Below are 25,492 nucleotides of genomic sequence, written 5' to 3'. Positions count from 1 at the left end.
TCTCCGCGGCGACTGGGAACAGAGCGGAGCAAGTGGCACGCTTTTCTTCACAGTCAGTCCCGAAATTGGAGGATAAGCTGTCCGAAACTTTGGCGCCCTGGATGTTCTCTTTGTGGTGTCTCTAAATTGCTACTAAATAGAGTTTGAGGTGAAGGTTTCCTGTGACGCGACTCAGCCGAGTTTGCGGCCGCCATTTTGTCATTTCTGTGCCACGGACGGAGGTGTTTCTCCTAGCGGCATTTCAAGCTCCTTCCCTCAAAAGAACCACAGTGGACTCCACATATCATTGGAGGTATTCTTGGCAGGCGCTGCTATCTCTCAGCTTCATCTTGTAGTGCCTGCATTTCAACGTCACGCTGCTTATTTTTCTATTGGCGCCATTTTGTGTCTCTTTTGCCCAAGCCTCCTATATTTATGGCGTCTTCATTTCTTCAGACCTTGCTACACCTTTCTCAACTGACTGTAATGTTTTTCATCAGTTTCTTCACATTTTACTGCAGTATACCAGCGTAAAAATACCCTCAGCAACCTGACTATTTTAAGTGGTTGCTTGGTCTTCTCTTGACTTTTCTCATATTGACTTTCATTACACAGAGATGTTGCCTGGTTTATTATATTTTTGGTCATATTTGTTCCATGTTTTGCTTCGCTTTTTACCTAAGGCAGAACTATTGCTAATTTTTTTTTTTTTGGGCTTTCTCTCCACAATTGTACACATTATTCACGCCATGGTTTTTCAGATATTACTATATTATTTTATCATTGGGCTCTGTTACTGCTAATGCAGCCTTTTATTTCTGTGCGTAGGTTTATTACTATTATATGCTCATGATACTGAGTTCTTTCTGATTTTTTGTATCTTGCTCTCCAACTCTTACTGCATTGTATTGTTGAGACGCCCATTTCAGGTTTCTGAGACGATTATCTAAAGTTTCTTCATTGCCTCAGTCTACACCTCGCAGATTTCTACTACGTACTAGTTCTCGTTTTGACTGCTTATACATGGAGAACTCGGATATCTCCTCACCTAAGGGTGCTTCTGCGCCTCCTACAACCTACAGTTCTATTGTCACTAAAGCTTCTAACGAAATGGCTGAAAAAGGACCCTCCTTCTCCGTCTAAACAGTTGACTTCTGTAACAATGGACTTACTACTTGAAGAAATTAGAGCTTGAAGCCTTTTATGGAGGAAACTAACTCCACACTTCAGATGCTTTCTGGCAAGTGGTCCAACATAGATTAACAAGTTACCGTGTTAGAGCAACATTTTGAGTCTATCTCCTCTTCTACCTCCAAAGTGGATTCTATTTCTTCACAGGTCTCCGTACTTCACAAACAGATTGAACATTTGGAAAATAGAAATAGAAAGAATAATCTCCGTATTTATGGTCTTCCTGAAGCAATGGAAGGTTTGGATCTGCCTGCTTTCTTTCAAACATTTCTTCCAAATCTTCTTAAGTTGCCTGAGAGTACTACTTTGAACATTCAGAGAGCGCATCAACTGGGATCATCTTCACGCTCAATAACTTCTCCATTAACATACAAACCAAGAGGAGTGATCTTGTATTTTCTTGAATACACTGATTCATCAGCTGCTAGAGCGATGAATCGCATAATGTGGTCAGGGAAATCTCTGTTTTTCTCTTAAGATTACGCTAAGTCGACTTCTGATCGGCGTAAAGAGTTTTTGTCCCTAAGACCGCAATTATGTTCAATAAATGCAAGATATGGTCTTTTTCACCCTTGTTTGTTCAAAGTGACTATTAATAACAGAACCACAACCTACGAGGATCCACTGAAGCTGAAGAGTTTTCTTTACTCTTTTCATGCTGACACAATGGAGACTGCCTCGTCAATGAGCTCTAATTAGATAATATAGACTATGTTGTGAGAGTTATCTTTTCTTGTTTCTTTTTTCTCTTGAAGCAGTTACTAATTTACTTGTTCTGCGTTAAGATGTTATTACGTGAATGACAATCATTTTACATTGTTTTTCTTTACTATTGGATTTACTTATTTTTCTTTTTTGTTTCAACAGGCTGTATTTGCGTGCTACCTTTTTCCCTCCATTTCTGAAGTCCGTTCGTTTATTCCGTTCTCCTTCCCGCCTTCCCCTGTGGGTCTTGGACGTGTCATTGTTCAGTGTGGCCTTCCATCCCTCCACCTCCCGTATGTTCTGAATCTTATGTAAGTTTCTTTTTTTGTCTAACTTCTCTCTTTTTTCTATTACTTTTCTTTTCCTTTCTTTCTCTCTTTTTCTAGTTGCCATATCTGTCAATGCACCCATTTAGTTTTCCCTCTCCACTCTTCTTCAATGATCATTTTTCAGCCTCTTTCTTTTCTCTTCTTGCTCTTACTTTGTTCTTTCTTTTTTACACTTCATATTCAGTTGGTTGGATGTTCATTATATTCTAATAGTTTTAAACTGTTTTACTGATTGGAATTTTCGAAATTGTTCTTTATATTGTTGTAACTTTTTTCGATGCTCTTAAAAATTATTTTGTGGCATGCCAGAGGTTTACATTCGCCCATTAAGCGCCAGAGGTTTTTGACGCACTAGGCTAAATTGGACACAGACATCGCATGCATACAAGAATCTCACTTAACAGATGAGTAATCTGCAAAATTGAAACGAGGATTGGTGGAGGAGGTTCTCTTCTCCTCAAGTGATGGTAGACGTAATGGAGTTGTTATTCTTTTCCGCAAATCCCTGCCTATTAAAATATTATCACATTGTCATGATCAAATAGGTAGATGGGTGTTTGTTAATTTTATGTTAGATAATATTCCAGTTTCTCTATTGAATATTTATGCTCCTACAATTGGTGACCCTTCCTTTTGGACCTCTCTATCCCCACAAATCACACATTGCTATGATGATAAGTTTATTCTTACAGGTGATTGTAATGATTTTTTTGACCCCTTTTTAGATCGAAAATGACTGAGCCCCTTTATACCCCACGGATCTCATAAATCATTTGTACAAACCATAAAACAACACAAACTCATTGATGCCTGGAGACTTTGTAATCCCATGTTACGGGAATATTCCTTTTATTCACCAGTACATCACACTCAGTCCCGCCTGGATTACATTTTTGTCTCTCATAATACTTCTCAATCACTGATTAGGTCAGATATTGGCTCCATTTTGATTTCTGATCACGCTCCTGTTGCCATAAACCTTGATGTTTTGCATAAACCTAATTCTCCTCGTAAATGGCGTTTTAATAATGCTCTTCTTTTGGACCCTGCCTTTTCTTCCTCTTTCACTTCTTTTTTTAAAGAATATTTCACTCTTAATCAAACAGACGATTTGTCCTATCATACAATTTGGGACGCATTTAAAGCCTCAGCCAGAGACTTTATTATTCGTTTTGTTTCCAATAAACGTAAAATAGCGCACCAAAAAACGAATGCTCTTCTTACCAAAATTAAGAAACTGGAACATTCCTATTACTCTTCCAAATCAAAGGATTGTTTATCTGAACTTTTAAAACCAAATTTCAATTTAATCCAGACACCACCAATAATGCGTCTAACTATCTATTAAAATCGAGGGCGAAATTCTATGGTGGTCAAAATAAAGCTGGGAAATTATTGGCTAACTATTTAAAAACCAAAGAAAATAAACTTACTATAGAATCTGTTTTTGGCTCCGATAATTCATTAAAATTTAAAAACGATGATATTTTGAATGAATTTCTTTACTTTTACAAAACATTATATACATCTGAAACTTTATCGTCTGACCATTCCATCTCTCACTTACTTTCTAAAATTCATTTTTCACCTGAATCACGTCCGGATCTCTCTTCTTTAGAACTTGATATCAACCAGAAAGAACTTCATGCTGCTCTTAAAATTCTTAAAAAAGAGAAAAGCTCCGGGACCAGACGGTTTTACTGTAGAATTGTTTACTACTGTTGCCTCCTTATTGATTCCCAAATTACAACCCTTATTCTTTCCTTTCTACAATCTGGAGGATCCACTGGCTCTTTCTCTGATGCCCTTATTTATCTCATTCCTAAGGATGGCAAGGACTCCCAACATTGCAAAAATTACAGACCTATCTCTCTGGTTAATATAGACTATAAGATCTTCTCGAAGGCCTTGGCGTTGCGACTAGAATCTCAGTTACCAGAGCTGTTAGGATCCCAACAATCCGGCTTTGTTAAAGGAAGACTTATTACAGACAGCACACGTTTATTTTTTTATATTCTTTCCAAAGTTTCACATATATCTCACCCTTTGACCTCCATTGCCTTGGATGCAGAAAAAGCATTCGATAGAGTTGAATGGCCTTATCTCTTTCGTACACTTAAATGGTTTGGCTTTGGTCCCAAAATTATTGCTTTCATGTATTCCAACCCAAGGGCCGCTGTCACTGCAAATGGGAGTATTTCTTCCTATTTTAATCTTGCACAGGGAGTTAGGCAAGGGTGTCCTCTCTCCCCATTTCTTTTTAATATTGCTCTAGAGCCTTTCTTACTTAGAATTCGACAAAACACAGAACTACATGGCTTCACATTCAAAGACTCCAAAACTAAAATGGCAGCCTATGCTGATGACGTTCTTTTATTTCTATCAAATCCTCAAACTTCCTTACCTGCTTTTTTGGCTGAGGTGGACTCCTTTGCGCTAGTATCTGGATAGAAATTAAATAAAGATAAATGTGAAATTTTACCTTTGACGAAGTATACTTTTAGTGCTGATTTTACTGCCTCAGGGTTCTCATGGAGCCCCCAATCCATTAAATAGTTAGGTTTAAATGTTACCCCTTCGATTGCAGGAACAGTGTCACGCTGTATGGAAAAATGTATTGATAGATTATCCTTCTTGACAGCAAAATGGCATCCCTTGTATTTATCCTGGTGGGGTCGCTTGGAAACCATTAACATGATGCTTTCTCCCATAGTCCTATACACAATTTCCAACATCCCGTTACCGATTCCCCTCAAATATTTATTTTTTTAATTCTATTTTATCTGCTTTTTTATGAGGAAACAAGAAGTCACATATGTCTATTCGCCAACTGACCCATCCTTAATCAGAGGGAAGGACAAACTTTCCTGACTTTTCTCTCTACCATAAATCTTTTATACTAGCCCAATCCTCACATTGGCTTTCCGATCCTTCTACAAGTTGCCCTCTCTGGACAAATCTTGAACAGTCTTTTATTTTTCCTTTCACGAATACTTACCTTTCATGGGTAAGCCACAATTTGTTTCTACTCCTATCCTTAAGTATACTTCGAAAATTATTCCTGCTCATTCTCTCATATCTTTTCTTGACTTTCCTATCTGGCATAATACACACATTTTAGTAAACAATAACCCCTTCTTTTGGAAATCCTGGTATTGTCGAGGGATTATATGGGTTCATCAATTATATTATCAGAATTTAATTATGCCCTTTACACAGGCGAGGGCTGCTTTAGGTCTCCCTTCCTCCTTCAGCACCAAATATTACCTTTTAACACAAACCATTCAATCTGCCCACAAGCATTATACAACGTCCCTTTCAGATGCACCTCCCACTCTCACCCATGTAGATAATCTACGCTCTTTGTTACTTCGTGGTTCTAAGGCTTCTACTATTAATACGTTTTTACACTCCCCACCTCTTCGACGGGACAAAACTAAAATAGAACTATCCTGGGAGAAAGATTTGGATATTTCCTGGACTGTGGACTTTTGGAATAGAATATGGCTTAAGCTTACGAAGTCATCTAGAGCCGCAAACACGACACAGACTCTCTTCTTTATATATAATAGGCTCCTACTCACTCCCTCCACCCTTAATGCATATTGCTCTACCACCTCACATGCATGTTGGTCTTGTTCGTTACCACATGCTGATTTGCTTCATATGCTGTTTACATGCAAATTTGCTAGAGATTTTTGGGAAAAGGTTTGGTCACAACTCAATTTGGCAGACCCTGATGCAGAGATCTAGCCCGGGACCAGGGTTCAATTCCTCGCCTTGGCAGGTCTTGGGCTCAAAATTCCCCGGACCTGATAATTCTCGCCTCGGTGCCTATACTAATCATGGAATCCCAGTCCACAACTCTGGGCAATAGCTTGCTTAATCTCCACAATGGCCCCCACAACGCTATGGATGCCTGGCCTTCACCCTGGGGGTGCCCAGGAGTGGACGCCTCACAGGGAAAGCCAGGACGGGTTCCACAGCGGTATTCGTACAAGCGCCTTGAGACCCTTGCGGGTGAGTAGTGCGCCATACAAGTATCAATCTACTCCAATCACTCCTTCTCTATCCTGCATATCTTTTTGGGTAGCTTGTCTCCTATTTGGGAGCACAATCACATGAACAAAGAATAATTGATCTATTGTTAGCAGTGGCCTTCCAACAAATCACCAAAAATTGGAAAGATTCCACCAAACTTTCATATCAAGCATGGTGGTATGCTATTTGTTATAATCATAGATTAGACACTACATTTGTATATCCACAACACTTAGCACCCAAATGTTTAGATTTGTGGGAACCGGTTATACATTTCATAGACACTAGTGCCAGGCGCTTTTCCTCTTCTACTTCTCTGCAGCAAGAGGTACCTAAACCTCCATGACTTCCTCTTTGTTATTATATAGCTTTAATTATACTTCTCATACATTGTAATGTTTTACCAACTTTGTAATATTTTTCATTTTTGATTTATGATACAGTTGTTTTCACTGTTTAGATACTATTAGACTACTTTTTTATTTCTTGTATACTTTCCAATCCACCTGATATATTATGTATCCTCTCATTACTTTTTATTGTTTTTACACTATTGTATATCATTGTATTCTTTTATCTCAATAAAAATCTTTTTGAACTTAAAAAAAACCATGTAACCATCTTTATCTTCATCCAGTAACCCTTTCTTAGCTCTCCAGTTTCCTAGTCACCATCCAGTAGCAATGGAGATTCGTATCTATTCACCATTTAATCACACAATCGGACACCCCTCTAGACAAAATGCTCTCACGCCCTATCCCACCAGTCAGTACAATTTCACATACATCCAACAACTAGCTTCCTTGCCACACTGTTATTATGCCCCTAACAGCCTTACCCAAAACACCATTATAACCCATTGACTCTGCCATGATTATTGCTTCCCACCAGGAAACCTTATGTTCTTTTCATGGACTTCATGATGTCCCTTCCCAAAATGGAGCTAATAGAGTCTGGGCTCCCACCTAACTCTTACTGTGCACTAGATGATCCATTCTTTGACAGTAGAAGTTGAAAGGTGGAAATCTTCTGACTTACATGGGGAAAATGTTTTTTTGGTATAATGTGTGGTTTCTGATGGAATTAGGTTTTTGCTGTGGATTTCTCACAGAGAGGAATTCAACCCTGGGTAAAGATATCCTGTCCAGACTCGGTTATACTATAAAATCTTGGAAATAACAAAACATTCAAAATCTGATCAAATTGAAAGTTCCTCATAATGAATGTCTCAAAGGCAAAGTATTGTTTCTTTACCTTTCCTGTGGTGCAGCATCTTCTAATTGCGCTGTTTGTGTTTTTTTGTGCTGGGCACCATTTTATAGTTGTTATTGCGAACCTGCATCTCGATGTCCCAACAGAAGCATTGCCATTTCTTCTGGTACCATGCATGTGAGGTAGACTCATCTTGCTCCTCTATCTTCACTTCGATTGTTGTAGAGGTCTCCCGGGTACCCCAGGAGACCACGTGCAAGTTAGCCATTGAGTATATGGTCATTAGGAGATAGCCACTGGGAACACAGATAATGTACAGCAGACCATAGATCAGCAGATGGAACTCTTTTGGGTGCAGAATTGCTGTTACTACGTACAAAAGACTCATGAAAATGAGAAACAATCCAGTGGGAGTCATGAAAGTTTCCTCCTGAACCATGTCACCTATAAACAAAGAGAAAGAGCAAAGTGTGTTATAAAGTTTTATTTATGTTTATCCCACCACAATACATCCATAGCAAGTTATTTTCACAAAGGATATTTCCATCCCTACATTTTCACCTAGGCCACTGCACATGAGAGATTCCTGCATCCTACTAATATCATCTCAAAATACAATATCTTACAAAAATAGCCCTGCTGAATATTGTTTAACAGAAGTTAGAAAGGTTTTAAAGTCAGAGTGCTATTATCTGGGCAAGTTACTATGCAAAAAAAACAGTAAACGAACCAGTTCTTCATAGGTGTTCAGCCGCAGCCCATCTGTGAGGGCATCAACTGATGTATTAAATTATTGATTGCATACATACCTTTCCGTTCATTTTGTTAGTGCACCAGCATCCACGATGTTAACAATGGAGGAAAATGTGAACTACAGTTGCTGGAAGACTATTGTAGCATGTCTAAACTCTTCCAAATATGACGTCTTTTGCTCTGAACACATTCAAAAGGTTGTTCCAAGGAGTTGACAGCAGTAGGTATATGTAGCATTGACAGATTATGTCACAGCATGTTGAAGGTAGGGACACACAAGTCCACTATAAGTGAGAATCCTAAATCCAATGGTTTCCACCAAATGTTCACCCTGTTGAGAATTGGGCTACTGGTTGAGTGGGGTGAACCACAGCTGAAGCAGAAAATACAATCCCTGTCAGGGTGAAACAGAAGCAAACCACAAAGTAACCTGTGCCTAACTCTTAGGTGGCTTGGCCCAAAGCAGTCAGTCAGGCTTGACTTTGAGGCAATGTGTAAAGAATTTATACAGCAGTTCAAAACAGTAATAAAGTGAAAACACAACACATGAAAAACCCCATACCAATTTAGAAAAATAGAGTAACATTTAATACATGATTTCAGATTAAAACAACAAAAATTCATTCAGCAGAACTGGAGTTATGAAATCTCAAAGATTTAAGTGAAAATAGTGCCTAGGAGCACAAAAGGCCAACTGTGGCTATCTGTGATGCCGGACTGGGAAAAAGCTACAAGTGCACTCTGACCACGATGGAGCAGATACTGGGACCAAGTTAGCTCTGCTGAGCAAGAGTACCTTAAATCCTGGTTGTGGAGTCTTGTGGGATACCGTGTTGAGGATGTGTCGCACAGCAGCAGTTCCAAAGAGCTGCCCGGTTGTGAAGCGAAGTCCTGGGTAATTGTTAAGGACATAACAAATATAAGGGAGGGACTGGGACACTTATAGGTCCAGCATAAATGCCCCTGAGTAAATATATAACACCAAGTTATGCAGTTCCTAGAGAATGTAAAAAGGAAAAGAAGAGGACCGGTCGGTGTAGGTTAATGTCCAAAACAGGGTGAGAAGGTGTCTCCCACTTTAGGAACTAGGAACCTCACACACCTGGCAGGGTGTCATGCTTCATCATAGGGCATGCTCTTTGTCAGGCCTGCGCTGCAATGTCTGACAGGCACTCCATGAGGCGCTCTTTGTCGGATATCTTTTATTCCCAATGCCTCAAGGTGCAGTGCAGTGCAGGAATAGGGCCTTGTGATGTAGATGAGTGTCAAAAGTGTGGGTGCAAAGTGTGGGTAGAAATGATAACATGGGATGTAGTGGTACTCAAAATTAATTTTTAATCAGCGAGTCCACTAATCTCATTTCAAAATGATAGTGGCACACTACTGATGTAATGTTTTGCAGGGGCTAAATTCAAGAGGTCAACATGCTTCTTCCCTAGGTTGTCTCAATTCATATGGCAATTATCCAAAGATGTAAAACAAACTATCTACACAGTGGTTGGTTTCCTTAATTAGTATCCAGGGTAGACTAAACACACAAACAACCAACCAGTGAGGTAGCTGGCTTATTTTAGACTACCACTGCTTAGCAGTGGTAAAGTTGTAAAGTGCACAGAGTCTTAAAGCCAAAAAAAAGAGATCTGCAAAAATGGGGGAGTAAGGCAAAAAGTTTTGGAATGTCCCTGCTGAAAAGCCAAGTCGAACGCACTCTAATAGATGTTGCTATTTGGGGAATAGGTGCTTTGTCACAGGACCAATTTTTGTGTGAGTTTATGCTCTTTGTACCAGACGTACTAAAAGACCATTTAAAAAAAGTAGTCTCAAATTGGAAACTGACTTTTTGTAGACATTGTTTTATTTTAATGATGTGACTTATGTACTACTAGGTTGTATTACAAAATCTCCAGTTGCAGGGGACTGCAGAATGACTACCGTAATGTATATCAATTAAGCAGGTCACTATTTGTGACCCCTATCTGAATGGCTAAAAACACAAGGTTGGTTGGTGACAAGGAAGAGCGACCATTATCCCTGTGAATGCATTCCTTGAAGGAACAAGCGCTAATATTACCAAAGATATTTCCTATTAGGGAACAGATATGGCTAGTACGCTGTCCCTTGAGGCTGCCAACATCATTCACAAAGAACAAAGTGTCCCAAGAGGACACCTTCTCATTTGTGAATCAGTTACCACCTCCTGTAAGGTGTTAGTAACTTATTAGTGACCCCAATTGCATTGCATACCATTGAGACCTGTTATACTAAATTGTAATCTGGACAAGAGGCCCCTTCCAAATTCCCAATCCGTATGGGCTGCTAAACCCATTTTTTAAGTCAAATAGGCTTTTCCCACCCATAACATTGGTTTAATAAATACCAAAAAGACATTATGGAATTTTAAACCCTTTATATTTGTGGAACGAAGGATTATGATTGAAAAATGATCCTGCACATCTGGCCCTACAACAAGTAGTCTGTTCTGCTGGTCTGCATGTGTAAAATGTTTTGCTTTTATGATATTTTATTTTGCTGATAGTAACAGCTGTCAGAATTATATGAAGCTGTTAGGCCTTAAAGCTCTAAGGCGGTCTTCCCCTGACTTTTTGCCTTCCTTCCTCCATTTCTCTGACCACTTTTGTGCTGTTTTTCGGACTCTGTAGAAAGAAAGGGACCCGGTCACTCGTTTTTTTGTTCTGCTCTTTTTTTATTTTGGGCAGAATCGTGCACTAAGGTATTTAATCCTTATGTGTAACCATTATATTTTTGAATTTTAGAAAAAAAATTGCAATAATTTTTACAAATTCAATGACAGTCCGAAGAGTTACTTACTGTCCTGCACAAGAACACATGTATTTACAATAACTCAAAATTTACATTGAAAAGACAGAAAAGGGGGGGAGGAGCTTCGCTGCCAACCAAGATGGCCGCGTGAGCTCGGAGCTCCGAAGACCTCCCGATCCTCCGCAATAATCCTGTGATCCATCCTGTCCCACGATTGTGGGAATCGGTTGCTAAGCCGGTCCTGAGGCGGCACCCGCTTTCGGAATGAAAATCGGACATTCCTAGACTCAGTTAGCTCGACGGATCCCGGAGGCTCCGCCCGCATCACTGGCGACCGTTGTGGGGTACAGCGGTGTCTCCACATGATACCTCCCTGCCTACGCTTCTTCATCCCGATGGGTGCTTCTGATCCTTGAGCGCCTTGCTGGGCGGCCTCAACACTGGACTTTGGAGATATCGTTGTGTGCATTGGACATACTACACTGGACTCTTTCGCCCCTGGTGTCCCCCCGTCCCGAGAGTGCCAACATGGCGGGCAAGGGAGGCTCGGACGTAGGCAAATCTCAGCGGCTCAACAGGAAACCATCCCAGTCCCAGTCCACCATTCCGGAGCGTTTCTCCCAGTCTAAGGGATCACCGGTACTGGTGGTTCGTACTAAGGACTCAGGAAGAGATGACTCGCCAGACGACTCCGAGATAACGCTTCGGGACGTCATGGGAGCGATATCGGGGGTGAAGACGGAGATGCACACTCTCCGCCAGGAACTGTCCAGCAAGGTTGACTCCCTGAAGATTGAGTTAAACCTCATCAGGACCGACCTCGGGAAAACTAATGACCGGGTGAAATCGCTGGACCTTAAGACTTCCAGCCTGGTCACGGATGTGTCTGATACAGTTGGAGGTGCGCGACCTGAAAATGGCTAACGGAATGCTGGCGCGTCGACTGGATGAGTTCGAGGGTCGCGCGCGGCGCCAAAATGTTCGCATCACCGGTGTACCGGAAAAGGCCGAGGGGGACTCGACTGAGCTCTTTGTGGAAGAACTGGTGGTTAAGAACTTGGCACCGGGGGGCCTGAGCAAGTTCTTTTTGGTGGAACGGGCCCACAGGATCCCGGGTGGGCCGCCGAAGTCGGGTGCCTCCCCTCGCCCCATCATCGCGAGGCTGTTCAATTACAGGGACAGAGACGCTATCCTGCAAGCATCGAGGACCGCGGGCCCTCTCCGCTTCCAGAACTCTGATGTGAACTTCTTCCCGGATTTCACCCAGGCTGTTCAGAAAAAGCGCCAGAGCTTTACAGGGGGTGAAACGGAGACTGAGGGAAATGGGCCTACGCTACTCTATGCTCTATCCTGCCAAGCTTCGCATTGAGCGTGACCACCGGACCTTCTTCTTTGACTTCCCGGATGAGGTGGGACACTGGCTTGATACCCTGCCCCAGGAACGACATGAGCCGACCGACCAGACGGAGGAGACCACCGGAGGCGCGGAAGCACGGGAATGATTGTTTGGTTACTTGCCTTCCGAGAGCTGGGTTGCCGTGAGGGACTTCGGCTTTTGACATTGCTGCTATTATTTTGACTCGTTTTGTAATTAATATGGGGGATGACGGGGGGGGATGGGATGTCTCCTTTCTCCTCTGTGGGCTTCTTGTAGGTTAGTTAAGGGGCGACAGGCACACTGCTAGTTGGGGTGGATTATAGTCTGATGCAGGGGTGCAGGGTGGTGGGTAGTTGGGGTGTGTTTTTTCGTACTTTTTCTTTGTCTTACTCTTTGTTCTGGCTGAGGAACTACTGGACTGAAATGTTATTGCTGTGGGCGCTGTTGTGGGTGGGGGAGGGGGCGCGGAACGTCCTTGATGATGGGGGGTAAATCTCTTAATTTGTTGAGCTGGAATGTTAACGGGTTGGGGGACCGTATTAAGAGGGGTGTTGTGTTGCAGATGCTCAAGCGCTGTTCGCCTGATGTGGTTTTTCTACAAGAGACCCACTTGGTGGGACATGCCTGTAAGGCCTTGAATAGACGGGGATACAAAATGGTGGCACATTCAGGGTTCTCCTCGGGTTCCAGAGGGGTGGGCATCATGGTGCGCACGTCCCTCCCGTTGGAGGTGGAGTCTGTACTCGCTGATGAAAGAGGCAGATACGTGGCGTTGGTGGGCAAGTGGGAGGGCGCTAGTTTTGGTTTCGGTTTATGTTCCCCCGGGGCTGCAGGAGACTACTTTCAGGGACCTGGGAGGCGCCATTTTAGGTCTCCCCGAGGGATTGTTGCTGGTGGGTGGGGACTTCAACTCTGTAGTCTCGGGGGAGTTGGACCGCTTTCCATCCAGGGATCTTCGCCCTTCCCAATCTTGGCTGCCTGATTTTTTGAGTTCCATGGGGATGGTTGATTGCTGGCGATCGTTACATCCTACCCAGCGGCAGTACACTTTTCTCTCGGGTGCCCACGGTAGCTTTTCTAGAATAGACTACGTCCTCACCCCGGCTGCCCAGACGCAGTCTGTGTCCACCGCGCGTCTCTTAGCTAGGGGCATTTCAGATCATTCCCCGGTCTGGGTCTCTTTTGACTTCCAGATCCCCGCGTCTTCGCGAGTGGCTCCCATTAACCCGTGGTACTTTCGCGATCCGAAGACCAGGGCTCTCCTGACTAAAGCTATGGACCGGTACTTTGTCGAAAATACTGGCTCCGTTGACTCCGCTGTCTCCCTTTGGGAGGCCTTTAAAACTGTGCTTCGTGGCGAGGCCTTCTCCCTGATTGCGGAGGCTCGCCGCCGCCGGGATGAGGACGTGGTGCGGCTGGAGTCTGATCTCGCTGACCTGAGCGCCCAACTGGAGCTGGATCCGTCTCCCGACTTGATTCACGCTCTCTCCCTTAAACAGTCCGAACTCCGGGCGACCACCACTGATGCAGTGAAGGCCTTGAGCAGGGAACAGCAGGGCAGGATATATGACTCGGGTGATAAGGCGGGCAAGCTCTTGGCGTGGCTGGATAGACGGGAACTGGCGTCCCGGGTGGTCCCAGAACTGGTGGGTGAGGATGGTCTATCCCTGACGGACCCGGCGGCTATAGTTGGGTCCTTCGCTGAATACTTTGAGGGGGTATATACCTCCGCAAATCCTCTCCCAGAGTCTGTGTCGGCCTCCTTTCTGGAGGACATTGACCTTCCCTGCCTCTCGGATCTTGACCGAGAAGACATGGATCGAGACCTGTCTGTGGATGAGGTGGCCCTGGCGATCCGCTCGCTGCGCTCCGGCAAAGCACCGGGACCCAACGGTATCCCGGTCGAGCTTTATAAACTCAAGGCCGATGCGCTGGCCACACCATTGCTTAACATGTTCCTTGAAGCCCGCGAGACGGGAGAACTCCCCCTCGACCAGAGACTCGCCAACATTGTGGTGATCCACAAAGAAGGAAAACCACGTGATTTGTGCCGGTCCTATAGACCCATCTCGCTACTGAACGCCGAACCCAAGATCCTGGCCAAATTGCTGGCCAACCGGCTGGTGGGTGTGATCACGGACTTGGTCCACCCGGACCAGTCCGGCTTCATACCGCACCGGAACACGGCGCTCAACTTGAGGAGACTTCACGCGGTCATGGCACGTGCTCACCTGCTTCGTGAGCCTGCAGTTCTCGCCTCGCTTGACGCCACTATGGCTTTCGACTCACTGGAGTGGAATTACTTGTGGGCTGTCCTAGCCAAGTTGGGGTTTGGGCCCACTTACATCGGATGGGTCCGACTGCTGTATACCGCACCGTTGGCTAATGTGGCCGTCAATGGTCGGCTGTCGGCCTCCTTTGCGCTGCACAGGGGCACCAGACAAGGTTGTCCGCTCTCGCCGCTCCTGTTCGCTCTGGCACTGGAACCCCTGGCGGCTTGGATCAGGACGCACCCTGATGTCTCCGGGATTACGTGGTCACCTGGCCTTGAGGACCGAGTGTCGCTTTACGCGGACGACATCCTCTTGTATCTCACCTCTCCTTGCCGCTCACTTATTGTGGTTTTTGACCTGCTGGGTACCTTCGGGACCCATTCCGGCTTGGTGATCAACTGGTCTAAATCCTCACTATACACGTTGTGTGGAGACACTCCGCGCCTCCCCCGTGGGTGCTCAATACAGATAGCCCAGCAGGGCTTTCGATACCTGGGCATTTACGTGTCGCGCGACCCCCGAGCCCGATACTCACACAACCTTCTACCACCGCTTGCGCGATTACGCAGAGATGTCGAGGGATGGAAGAAGCTACCGATCTCCCTAATGGGCAGAGCCGCTTTATTCAAAATGATGGCGCTACCTCGCTTCCTCTACGCTTTGCAAAACACCCAAGATCCGGTCCCGGCCAAATACTTTGGAGAGATCGAATCCCTGCAGCGAGCACTGTTGTGGGATGGGAGGCCACGAATCTCGTTGCTCAAGCTGACCATACCGTGTTACGACGGGGGTATCGCCCTACCGGATATGCGACGCTACTACTGGGCGTCCCAGCTTGCGGCCATCAACCACGGCCTTTATGGCCCAGCGGCCAGCCCGGGCTACGCCATGGATCGGTGGCTCGTGAACGACGGGAACTATTATAGAGCCTTATACTCCAGGTCCTTGGACCGGAAGCTGACGGGCCCCACCAAAACGATGGTACATATATGGCGTGCGGTCACTGACACTCTGGGCTGGAAAGATAGGATTACCCTGGCCACACCCCTATATGACTCAGACATACTGGGAAAGCTGTGGAAAACTAAAGGTTTCGACCGGTGGGACACCATCGGGATATCTAAGGTTGGGGACATGATGGCGAGGGGGAGGGTCAAGTCGTTTGACATGCTACAGTCTGAGTACCAGCTGGCGTCGACGGAATATTTCCGACACGCCCAGCTTAGTCATGCCCTCTCCCCTCACATATCTGATGGAGATGCGATCCCTGAGTCATCACCCCTGGAGGATCGGGTGCTGGACGGCCACATGCCGGACAGCGCTATCTCCCTGACGTACAAAAAACTCATCAATGTGAGAGTGGATCTGCTTGAACGATTGAGGTTGCACTGGGTGAATGATGGTATAGAGATGGACGACGAGGAGTGGCAATCAGCGGTCTCCTCCCCCAGGGAGGTGGCCATATCAGCACGACTCCGCCTTGTTCAGTTGAAAATACTACACAGGGTGTATGTCACTGGCCCTACACTCATGCATATGGGACTTTCCACGGATGGCCTGTGTCGGAGGGGTTGTGGTATGCTTGCTACTTTCCTGCACATCATATGGGAGTGTCCTGGGGTTGCCCGGTATTGGACGCGAGTGCATGAGGTGATGGCGGAAGTGACTGGTGTGGCCTTACCGGCCGAGGCCCGGCGATGCCTCCTCAATGTTTGGTGTCCGAATGATTACAGTGTAGCCCAGACCCGTTGGGTCACCCTGGGTAATATGGTGGCCAAAAGGGACATCGCCCAGAAATGGGGTGCGCCTGCTCCTCCCTCCCTCAGCTTATGGGAAACCAACATGGACTGGTGCATGCTGCGTGAAAAGACGGTGTACGTGGCCAGGGGCAAGCCTAAAATGTGGAGGTCTGTGTGGGGAGCCTGGAACTCCTACAGAGGTGACATTTGCGACCCCCCAATAGAGACTGACTCTGAAGTCCAACCTTCCCCGTAGAGCCCCTTCCCGCAGTTCCAGATGGGTTATCCTGGTGTGTTACCCCCCACGTGCCTTATTGTTGTCACTGCTATTGTGTGCTGTCATGGGTGTGCGGCCCTCGACCCCCTCCCGCTGCGCAATTCCACTACTTCTGTACTGTCCTCAGCCACTCCTCTTTCTCTTTGACTCCCTTTCGTGCCTAGCGCACGCCTTTTTCTCTTAGCCTTTTTGAGGCTTTCCTATTCTTTGGTTTATTTATACTAAGTTTGATGCTATTGAAAATTAAACCTGATTGCTTCTGCGCACAGTATTGTACACGATCTTACCTGCTACCTCAATGCTGCCTGGCCTCCGGGATATAAGGCTGAATAGCGGTGTACTTTTTCTACAAATAAAGGTTTTCCAAAAAAAAAAAAAAAAAAAAAAAAAGAAAAGACAGAAAAGAATTACACCTTCATATACTTTTGCACAAAAAAAACATTTAAACATCAATTGCTCATTAATGTTGAGAGTACCCTGTCCACATATTTTATGTCAGGCCACTAGAATCATTGTTTTCCTTTTTCTTTTGGCCTAATTGCGCATGGGGCGACTAATATAACAAATATTCAATTTATTTGAGAAAAACAAAACAAAAGCCTTATGCGCAGTGAAAGGGTATTCGGAATTAAGACGAATGCAGGGTCATAAGCCTGTAAGCTGTAAATGTTTTTTTTGTGCAAAAGTATATGAAGGTGTAATTCTTTTCTGTCTTTTCAATGTAAATTTTGAGTTATTGTAAATACATGTGTTCTTGTGCAGGACAGTAAGTAACTCTTCGGACTGTCATTGAATTTGTAAAAATTATTGCAATTTCTTTTCTAAAATTCAAAAATATAATGGTTACACATAAGGATTAAATACCTTAGTGTACGATTCTGCCCAAAATAAAAAAAGAGCAGAACAAAAAAACGAGTGACCGGGTCCCTTTCTTTCTACAATTGTAATTTGTCCTACCCGGCCACACCATTGGACAAAACCCCCCCAGTAATAGAGTTTTTCGGACTCTGAGCACTTTTCCACGGCTGACCAGTGCTAAAGTGCTTGTGGTCTCTCCCCTAAATATTGTAACACTGGCTTACCCAAATCGGCATATTTAATTTACTTATAAGTCCCTAGTAAATTGCACCCCAAGTGCCCAAGGCATGTAAATAAAATACTACTAGTGGTCATACTGCACTCATTGTGTGCCCCATTTAAGTTGCCCTCCAACGGTGGCTTAGGCCTGCCATTGCAGAGCCTGTATGTGCAGTGTTACAATGCCACTTCGACCTAGTAAGATAAACCTCTTGCCAGGTCTAAACTATCACTTTTTATACATATAAGTCACCCCTAAGGTAGGCCCTGTATGACCCACAGGGTTGGGTGGAATGTATTTAAAAGATAGGACATGTACTTTTAAGTTTTTCATGTCTTGGTAGTGAAAACCCCCCAATTTAGTTATTTTACTGCTGCAAAGCCTATGTCAACCACAGGATAACTCTGGGATTACTTTATTACATCTTTTAAGTGTAATTCCCAATTAGGAAGAGATAGACTTTTCACGTTTTGTATCACTGGACTCCCAATTTAAAATCACCACTTATGGTAAAGTTGGATTTTAAATTACCGTTTTCACAAAATGCCACTTTTAGAAAGTTGCCATTTTCTTACTATCACGATTTGGGGCCTACTGCCTGTCTCTATTCAGTCTGGGTTGGATGACAGCTGGGCTTTGTGTATGCCCTCGTGACAGCCACAAACAATGGGAGCTTAGGTGTATCTGGAGGGGAATTCCTGGGAGATTACACCTGAATAGGCTGTGTCTTGTCCACATACAATGGCCTGCATACCCCCTGTAGTGAGCCTGGATCAGGGCAGGAAGGGAGCTTTCTTTAAAGTCTCCCCAACTTCAAAGGCACAAATGAGTATAAGTACTGGACCTTCAACACCATAACTTCAGTACACTTCTGAACTTGTTAAGACTCTGACAGTAAGACATACTGATGTGCTGCTAAAAGGACTGCTACGCTGCTGGACTGATGCTTTGCTGGCCTCATGCCTTGCTGAGTTGCTCTGCTGCCTGGCTGGGTGAGAAAGACTGGGCCTGGATCACTTAAACCTAGAGTGACTCCAAGGGCTTACCTCCTGATCTACGTTTTAGAGATATCAAAGACTTCAATTCATCCTGCTACAGCACCTGGACTTTGCTTGCTGCAAATCATGCTCTGCCAAGAAGTGGCAACCAGTCCTGGCCCCTTGGAAGTGGGTATAAATTGCTGCTTCAACCAGAACCTGTGCATCTTCATTGGGACCGGCACATCTTCGCCTTTGCATGAGTCGGAAACAGCACATCCTTGCCATTGAGTGGTGTGGACCCAGCGCATCACCTTTGAAACCAGCACATCGCCTTCGGAATCGATGCATTAGCTACTGCATGAGCAGTAACCGTCCATCACATTCGGAACCAGAGCCCTGCTCTCTGAACTGACGCAATGCTGGTAATGTGTTGAGAAAATCGACTCATCTCATCCACTGCGTGGCTCGAAACAGATGCACCTTGCATCTTCGTCGACGATGACACATCTGGAATCAAAGTTCTTTGCTTCTGTGGGCCCAAGTGGGTCCCTGTATCCAACCTGCACTACATCACGGTCAGCCTGAACTTTTTACTTTGCCCCGGTCCAGCACAGTCAAATATCCCATCTAATCACTTATTGTTTCCAAGCGCTATTTTACATGTATTCTTTAAAAATTAATTTCTCGACCTCTATTTGTTTGATTTTTTAGGTGTGGTCTGGTTTTATATTATAGCATTATTCTATATTTTTTTAACCTGTGCGGAATTCTTCATGGTGTTCTCACTGTTCTACTGTTTTAAGTGCTGCACAAATAATTTTCACATTACCTCTTAAGTTAAGCCTCACTGCTCTGTGCCAAACTGCCAGAGGGTGAGCACAGGATAATATCGGGTGACCTTGACTAGGATTGTTGTTCTTGCTTGAACGGGGTGCATACCTCTGCCAACCAGAAACTCAATTTCAAAAGACACAATAAGGTGTTAACATCAAGCACTGCCCTATTTAGCACTAACATTATCAGTGACAGCTTTTTCCACTTTTAACTTCAAATACCAATGACACAAATATCATTTGACCTTTATCCTCAATTGGTTCAGCCTTACCTGATGAAGGAACCTCAATTTAAGGCCAGGGAGCTATTTCCTGGGTGGGCACTATCTATATAGCAATATTAATATAGAGAACAGACAATTCATCTTCTCAGTTCAGACCCTTTAAATAAAGCCATTGCTATTCACTGTCTCGAAGCACACCACTAATGGGACAAACAGCAGAGAAGAATTTGACTGAAAACTTCAGGAAAACTAAACTTGTCTTGGCAGAATCACCCAAATCAATGACTTCTGCTCTGAACAAATTTCCTAATTTTGACCAAAGAAGTTGAAAGCGGGGAGGACATAAAGCATATATCTGATTATATCACTAGCTAAATAAAGACAGTCATTAATTCTCTCTCTTTGAACAAAACCTAGTACTATGGCATGCTCCTATAACTTAAATTGTTCATTTACCCCCTCCATGGCTAGCTGTAATAAATGCCACCTTTGGTGACAAATTCCTACACCCTAACCCGTTTTAATTATCTTTCAATTGACATGTTTTCCTTATATGTTGCATTTTTGAGTTTGTCAGATCTGCCCGCTCCCTTGGTTGAGTGTGTGAGGGTTGCATTAACTGTGGTTCCCCCCACTCAGGAACTCTGGGTGTACATTGACACCTTCCTGGCTCACCACCATTGTTCTAAGCATACCTGCATGTACAAGGTTGGCGGTACATGTTGGGGTGATCCCCAAGAAGGCGGAGACGCTCCTCCACTTTATATGAACATGAAGTGCCATTCTCTATTCCTGAAATGACATGGTGTGCACCAAATTATTTCTCTAACATCACATAGTCCGGTGCTACAGGGCTCAATCCTAGATGGAAACTCTTTAACAGCCTCTGTGATAATTTGAAAATGTTGAAAGGAAAGAGGATGAATGGCCTAGTCATCATGCAATCCGGCATTTGTGTCTTGCTAGACTTCAGCTAAGTTTATTTTGGGTTATAATCTTCCTTGAGCCAGCCTACATCTTTAACTACAGCTTCTCCTACACCCAGATCCCTTCAGCCATATTTACTCCAGGCACATGCCTTCCCTCACCTCCAATCATTTGTTCTATTGTAAGTAACACCTTACTTTGAAGAAGAAGGTACCTGTCCCTAACTATTTCTCGCGTACATTTGAAAAGGGCTTCTGACAGCCAAGTTGAAGTTTATTTTATTGTATATTTGATTGTATAGATAAGCTTTATACACTGTTGTTCCATATCTCATCATATAATAGCATCACATTCCACCCATCCCACTTTATATAAAAGCAAAACCTTTAGTTCTCCGACAGTACAAATTAAATGAAATGTTATTGTAATCTGTATTTTACATTTCAAGAGGCCCTTTTACATTCAGCGTATTTATTAATTTAAGAATTGAATTAGCATCATTGGACTGTTAGGCCCAGGTGAGCTTTACATAGTAACAGCAACAGCCACACAAAGGGGCTTGTAATAAACTAAGAATGGAAGAGACAAGAGGAAAATGGGGAGAAGAATAGAGTGGCAGTGAGAGGAATGGAGACGAGTAGGCCACAGAGAGTGGTATGAGGGAAAAGTGGAGGAAGGAGCAGGTGAGGGGGCAGCATAAATTGGATTGGAGGGCGAAGGTGGGGAGAGAAGGAGGGTTGAGTGGACAAGATAGGGAGAGAGAGAGAAAGCATGAGAAGGAGCGAATAACTGGGTAGAAGAGACAAAATGATGTATTGGGGATAAAGGGAGAGGAATAAGAAAGGTAGGAGGGAAATAGAAGAGGAGGTGAAAGATTGTTGTAGGAAATATTGAGGACAACCTATCGAAAGCTACAATATCGTGACTGGAATACTGAGGGACAAAATATTGAACAAGTAAGTGCACAGAGAGAGGTAAAGATTTACTACTCTTAACGCCACATTTACGTGCCTTGAAGATATATCATCACCTAGGTACAAGGCATATGAGGAGTTATGTATAGAAATGCATAGAAACTTGCCTTTTGATATTTTGTCTCTCAATACTCTGGTCACAATATTGTGTCCATTTAATATTTTGCACTCAATATTCGTGACTTGCGCCATGTCTAAATGGATAAGCAGGGTTGAAGACTAGAGAGGAGAGGAGAAGAGAGATCGAGAGAGTGACATTTTTTGTGTATAATTACCCTCATACAAAATGTTGTAGCCGTTCAACTGTACACTATTCCTCCATTAATTAATTTTATTGGATCTGTGTAGCACTTGGGCAATTAGGCAGCCACTTCAAAGCAATAAATTGTAAAGCTACAAAAAGGGAAATGATGTTCATCAGATAAGACAAGATGAGATGAGCATCAGATAATATAATGAAAGCATACGACTAATGCAATTCTGGGAGTACAGAGCCAAGATGGAAAATACAAAAACGGACAGGCGGAATGCAGTTATACAGACGCCTGGCTTGACCACATGGCAGAAATATATACAATGATCCAAGGTGGCCAAAATGTCAGCTTTTTCCCTGTAACAGATGGGTCCGAAGTGGAGGAAGATGACCAAACAGATATGGGGGGTCAAGTGCTGGAGCCGAAAAAATGTATGAAGATGAAAAAAATATAAAACAGGACGGAGCCCTGGGCCCAAACTGCCTACCGGGCAGACTGTTTAAGCAGGATCCTAAGGAGTGGGCAGACCCGTTAACACCGCTGTACAGGGAATGCAGAGCCTAGAAGATCATTCTCTGCTCCACCCCACCCAGTCAGGCTTTCGCTCCAATCTGAGCACCGAGACCGCTCTCTTGGAAGTAAACGAAGCCATGAAGGAAGTTCTTGACTCAGGTGGAAGAGCTATGCTGGTGATGTTAGATCTGTCGGTGGCCTTCCACACCGTCCCCCATGAGGGTCTCTTGAGTAGACTCTATGAGATCGGTCTTAGAGGGACGGTGTTGAGCTGGCTTAGATCTTATTTAGCGGGTCGTCGACAGGTGGTCTGGGCTCCCCCGTACTCTGCCGAAGTACCGCCGTTGGAGGTCGGAGTTCCTCAAGGGTCGGTGCTTAGCCCGACCCTTTTTAACATCTTTATGACTCCATTGGCGGTACTGGCGGAGTCTTTTGGAGCCCAGATCATATCATACGCTGATGACACCCAGCTTCTCTTCACCTGTAAAAAGGGTGTGGAGTTTGACGGAGAGAGCATCCGTGGCTGCCTTGGGGCTGTCTTCGACTGGTTTCAGCGAAGCAGCCTCAAGTGCAACCCTGATAAATCGGAGGTGCTCTTCTTTGGTTGTCAGGCAGACCCGCCTTGGCAGGACTGGTGGCCGGTGAATATGTTTCCTCCTTCATCTTCCTCCTCGGTGGCTAAAAATCTCGGGGTTAAAATTGATAACAATCTATCATTGAAGTCCCAGATAACAGGCCTTACCGGCACTTGCTTTGGTCTCCTGAAAATGTTGCGAAAGTTCCTTCCTTTGCTTCCTTTGGTTCATAGGAGGCTGACGGTACAGGCCTTAATTTGTTCCAGGCTCGACTATTCTAAGGTTCTTTATTTGGGTCTCCCGGACTACCTTCTGCAAAAACTTCAAGTAGTCCAAAACTCTGCGGCGAGGGCCATTTTTTGCCTTCCCCGCCATGCTAGATCTTCGGAGCTGTTACTTTCCCTTCACTGGCTTCCCGTCAGGAAGCGGATTGTTTTCAAGGCACTTACATTGGCCCACAAGGCACTCCATGCGTTTGGGGCCAATTACATTCAGAAACGGCTCACTTTTTATAAGCCTACAAGATCCCTCAGATCTGAATCCCTTGGTCTGGCTACTGTCCCAATCATTAGAAAAGCTAGGATAGGTGGCCGCTCTTTTAAACATCTTGTGCCCAAGTTGTGGAATTCCCTTCCCTTGGAACTCTGTTGCACTCCTAATCTGTTGGCCTTTAGAAAGGGTCTGAAAACTTGGCTTTATAGTCAATAACTGGTCTGTTTCTTGTTTCTTCATTCTCTGTTTTCAGCTATGGGTCAGAAAGCGCCGGGACACTCCTTGGAGTAGCCGAGCGCTATATAAGACACCCATAACATAACATCAGGTGATGTGCCGGATGCCTGGCGAGGCTCTCTATTGCAACCAATATAGAAGAAGGGAGCAAAAACCGACCCTAAAATTTAAAGACTCATTGCCTTGCAAGACATCTAAGGCAAAGCATATGCCACACTTTGTTACACGAACTAACAGCCTGGATTCCGAAAAGGCTGCTCCACTATAGATAACATTATGGCCCTTTGGTTCCTGGCATATCAGGCAAACTCCGGTAAAAATCTGCCAGTATTTGCATGTTTCATCGATTATTCAGCCGCCTTCGATGGAGTTAATCGAAGCAAGCTGTTGCACAAATTGTCCCGCTGGAAGATCCCCGGAAAACTATTGAAGGCACTGATGTCACTGTATACCAACATGTGGGTGAGGATCAAACTGGTGGGGGATACAGTCACACATAAGATGTCAACTGGCCGCGGCCTAAAGCAGGGCTGCGTTTTAGCACCTACACTTTTTAATCTTTAGTCGGCAGACCTGGGGAAAGCTATACAAGGAGGAAGTTTGGGAATCCCAAAAATCGAACAGCAACGGCTAAATATACTTCAGTACACTGACGACCTGGTGATTCTTGATCACACCAGAGTAAGTTTACAAAGAGGGTTGAATGCACTAAATAACTACAACCTGGAAAACGAACTTGTGGCGAACCCCAGTAAAACAAAAGTTGTGGTGTTTGGTAAACACCTGAAGAAAACAGGTTTAAAGTGGAGACTGGGCAACAACAGCATAGCCACAGAAAGAGCATATCAATATTTAGGAGCATGGCTGAACGACAAAGGCAAGGCAACCTTGCACCAGTCCAAGACGCAAGCAAAAATACAAGCCACCTTTTACGCCCTCTTCAAACTCCATGGCAAATCATATAGCCCTACCACGAAACCCATCATGAGAGTCACAAAATCAAAACTCCTTGGGGTTGCTGGATATACATCACAGGCATTCCTAGGTAAGATGGAAAAGATGATGGAAAAAGCTCAGTGCCAATGTTACAAAAGGCTTTTTAGGCTCCCCAAGTACACAAAAAACTCCCTGATTCGGCTTGAGTTTGGCCTTGTACAACAGAAATATGAATGCAGGAGTACCCTGGTTAAATTTTGGTTCAAGACGACAAAAGCTCAGAAAGGATCCATTAAGGAGGTATTGAGAACAATATTTGAGGGGTTTTCGAAACCATGGCAGAAATACTGCCTGGAGACTGTGGCAGAGTTGGACCTATCTGCTGCATCCTGGTCACTAGAAGGTCTAAACTACCTTGCAATAAAGAGGGTGCTAAAAATGCACACGACCAGATATCAAGGAATGAAGATATATCAAGACTGAAGGTAAACAGAGGTCTGGCCGGCCTAACTAAAGCAAACGAGTACCATTAAATCCAGCCATACATGAACAGTTCTCTAGGAAGGAAGTGTTTAAAGGAAATTCAATGAGCGGGTCTAGTCCCCCTACCAATAAAAGAACTGAACCCGACTTGGAAATCATTGAACAATATAGTCAGTTGCAGGCTGTGTAATTATAGGGATGATTCATTGTTACATCTACTATGCCCGAGAGATATAATCGAATGTGACTCGAGATTACCAGAGAATGAGGTTGAAGGAACAGAGGGAACCATTATTCATGCAATTGAAGAGCATGACCAGCGCCGAAG

General features: G+C 44.3%; 1 protein-coding gene across 1 annotated transcript in view; it reads right to left on the bottom strand.

Annotated features, from left to right (window-relative positions):
- LOC147708559 (chitin synthase chs-2-like) overlaps positions 1-25,492 on the bottom strand; it is a 389,460-nt gene that overhangs the window by 79,578 nt on the left and 284,390 nt on the right. Inside the window, 2 exon segments of the mRNA XM_086927238.1 lie at positions 7,500-7,539; positions 7,542-7,901. Of these exon segments, the coding sequence (XP_086783364.1) occupies positions 7,500-7,539; positions 7,542-7,901 (400 nt within the window).

This window comes from Lissotriton vulgaris, chromosome 6 (assembly GCF_964263255.1).
Source record: "Lissotriton vulgaris chromosome 6, aLisVul1.2, whole genome shotgun sequence".
Classification (NCBI taxonomy): Eukaryota; Metazoa; Chordata; class Amphibia; order Caudata; family Salamandridae; genus Lissotriton; species Lissotriton vulgaris.
The sequence above is the reverse complement of the archived record's forward strand: the minus strand, read 5'-3'. Positions and strand labels throughout refer to the sequence as shown.